General features: G+C 42.0%; 1 protein-coding gene across 1 annotated transcript in view; it reads right to left on the bottom strand.

The window, feature by feature from the left end:
- Positions 1-2939, bottom strand: part of TEX11 (testis expressed 11) — a 358382-nt gene that overhangs the window by 856 nt on the left and 354587 nt on the right. Inside the window, exon 29 of the mRNA XM_007470148.1 lies at positions 302-466. Coding sequence (XP_007470210.1) covers positions 302-466 — 165 coding nt within the window. The remainder of the gene's footprint in view (positions 1-301; positions 467-2939) is intronic.

Here is a 2939-nt window from a genome sequence, read left to right as displayed (position 1 = left end):
CCTACGAGCGCTGGCATTGACAGGGATGCATCTTTCCAGAGCCCACTCTTGGCATTCTTCTTAATTAGATTCCATTTTCTATTCCTAAGTTTGCCTTGTTCACCATTCTTCCTGGTTTTCACTATAAAAAATTACTGTTTATAGTCCCATAACTCTTGCACTTTTGTGGAACCACTGAGAGGAACAATGGTCAAGATCCTTTCCTAGCCAAGGAAGGTAGGGTTGTGTCCTTAACGAGAGCTATGTAGAACCTCTCTGTCCCTGAGTCATGCCATCCACCCGTAGCCCTCTCCCTCCTCACCTGAGTTTCATAGCTTCTCTTAAGGGAGCCAAGGTGGTCAAGGAAACGCAGTGCCAGGCCACACCACTTTTCACTAGACATATAGTTGCTGCTGCTGTACATAAATATTCCAATATTCCAGGACTTGATCATCAGCCAGAGAATCTCCATTTCTGGGTAGCCTTCCTGAAATCCAAGAACAGTGGGTTTACAGTTATTACTGTCAAAATCACTGTAGCCCTGACTCTATCAGGGCTGCATCCCAGTATTATTAAACAATGGGTGCTCTACTGACACTGAGGAAGGAGCCCGCGGCCCCCACGAGCAATCCTGTGCTCCTGGAGAGTAGGAGGAGACCACCTTGAAAGTCTGTGAGCTGTAGGATGCTCCATAGCAAGACCTCATGAAGTGACATATACACTAACAAAGCAATGAAGCCCTCTTGGACTGAGTTCTGTCTTTCTGAAGCAGGAGAAAAACCTGTATCCTATTTGGGGCTTCCCTTGTTGCTGTCCTCAGTCAATTATCTCCCCAATACCTATCTCTAATTTTCAGAGAAGGTTGTGAAGCAGCAGTTTTATTGAATCTCTTAATTTCCTTGACCTGAATCAGTCTGTGTTTGGAATAGAAATTATATTAATCTTTATTTTTTGCTTATGTATAGAGAGATTTATTTTAAGGAACTGGCTCACACAATGTAGGGGCTGGCGAGTTTGAAATCTGTAGGGTAGGCCAGCAGGCTGTAAAATCAGGTAAGACTTGATCTTGTGATCTTGAGTCTGAAATTTGTAGGGCAGGCCAGCAGGCTGGAAACTCAGGCAGAATTTCTGTTAGAATTTTGAGGCAGAATTCCTTCTCCGGGAAACCTCAGATTCCACTTTGAAGGCAAAAACTGATTATGGAGTGTAATCTGTTTTATTGTACTTCAAGTCAACTGATTAAAATTTAAAAATGATCTTTAGTGTTGACAGTATCTACCTAGCTATGAACACAGGGCACATTTCTAAGATGGTCCCTTTGTCTTTTAACATGGCTGATCACAAGATTTTGCAATAGCAAAAAGGATTAGTCTAAGGAGCTACTTTTGTGTTCTTGTATAGGAGATGGACCACAGAGGGAGCACTTGTGTGCTCATTCCATGTTAAAGTCCTTCATCTACACAAGAGGTCTCAGGCCCTTGAAGGGGGATATGTGACAGAAGACCTGGGCAGCAGGTTCTTGAGGGTGTCAATGACATTGTCTCAGCTGTCCTTTCACCCATGTGGATCTATAAAAAATTACTATGCATAAAACACTATGAGAATGAGGGTGCTAAGAGTGACAAGACAAAGCTCTTATCCTAAATGACACATAATGCCTCTGGGGAGACAAGGCATCCACGTATGAAGAGGACCACACCAGGAATGTGATTAAGGGCTAGTCAGAGTGACACAGGCATTAGGTGCTCCAGCTCAGTCAAAATGAGCATTGGGCTGGCACAGTCAGAGGTCTAGTCTCTCTGCTTGAAATGCCAGCCCCCCACCCAATCTTTATCCACTTGGTAAGCTTCTACCTTTTCTTCAAATTAACAAACGGAGTTAGTTATTCCTTTCTCTCTGTTGCCACAGCAAGCTTTACATTCCTCTAATACAACTTATATCACATTGTTTTGAAACTGTGTATATATGTATCTCCTCCAGGCTGAGCTCCTTGAGTACAGGGAATTTTTCTTCTTCATCTTTGTATCCTCAGAGTCCAACACTGTGCCTGACACATAATAAGGGTCCAATAGATATTTGCTGAATGAATGAATTTATGAATGAATGAACAAATGAATATCCAGTTATTAAAATGCTACCTCCTCATTCAGGCTTTACCTGACTCTCCACAATTTATTAACTGTACCACTTTGTTCCTTATGGCACTTTGTTCCCGGCACCTATTGTCTGTCTCCTTCACTAGGCTGGGAGTTCCTTAAAGGCAGAATGTCATCTACCTTTGCATATTCACAGCCTGACACATGACCGTGTTGTGATTTTAACTGAATGACTTAACAAATGACTGAACAAATAGACATGATCTTAGAGTAGATGAGCAGGATATCTAGCTATAGAAAGGTTATATGAAATGCCCAGAACAGGCAATTCCAGAGAGACAGCAGATTGGTAGTTGCCAGGGGTTGGGGGAGAGGGGAATGGGGAGTGACTGCTAATGGTTATGGGGTTTCTTTTTGGGGTGATGAAAATGTTCTGGATTTGGATACTGGTGATAGTTGCAGAATTTTGTGAATATACTAAAAACCACTGAATTGTATACCTTAAAATTGTGAATTTTATATATGAATTGATATATAAATTGTATCTCAACTTAAAAAATATATATAGAGAAAGAGAAGGGCATTCCATGTGGGCAGAACAGAATCAATAAAGACTCAGACTGTGCTTGAGACTAAGCACGTCTCAGGGGAACTAACAGTCATTTGGCCCAAGCAGACAATTGATGTAAGGAAATTAATGGGAAATAGGACTGGAAATGTAGGATGGGGCTACCTAAGCACTTCCTAGATGCTTTTCCTTAGAACATTAGTGTCATGAAAAATGTTAACAGATGGTGTATAAAAATAGGGTTCTTGGGCTTCCCTGGTGGCGCAGTGGTTGAGAGTCCGCCTGCCGATGCAGGG

Source organism: Lipotes vexillifer, unplaced genomic scaffold (assembly GCF_000442215.2).
Source record: "Lipotes vexillifer unplaced genomic scaffold, Lipotes_vexillifer_v1.1 scaffold926, whole genome shotgun sequence".
Taxonomy (NCBI): domain Eukaryota; kingdom Metazoa; phylum Chordata; class Mammalia; order Artiodactyla; family Lipotidae; genus Lipotes; species Lipotes vexillifer.
The sequence above is the reverse complement of the archived record's forward strand: the minus strand, read 5'-3'. Positions and strand labels throughout refer to the sequence as shown.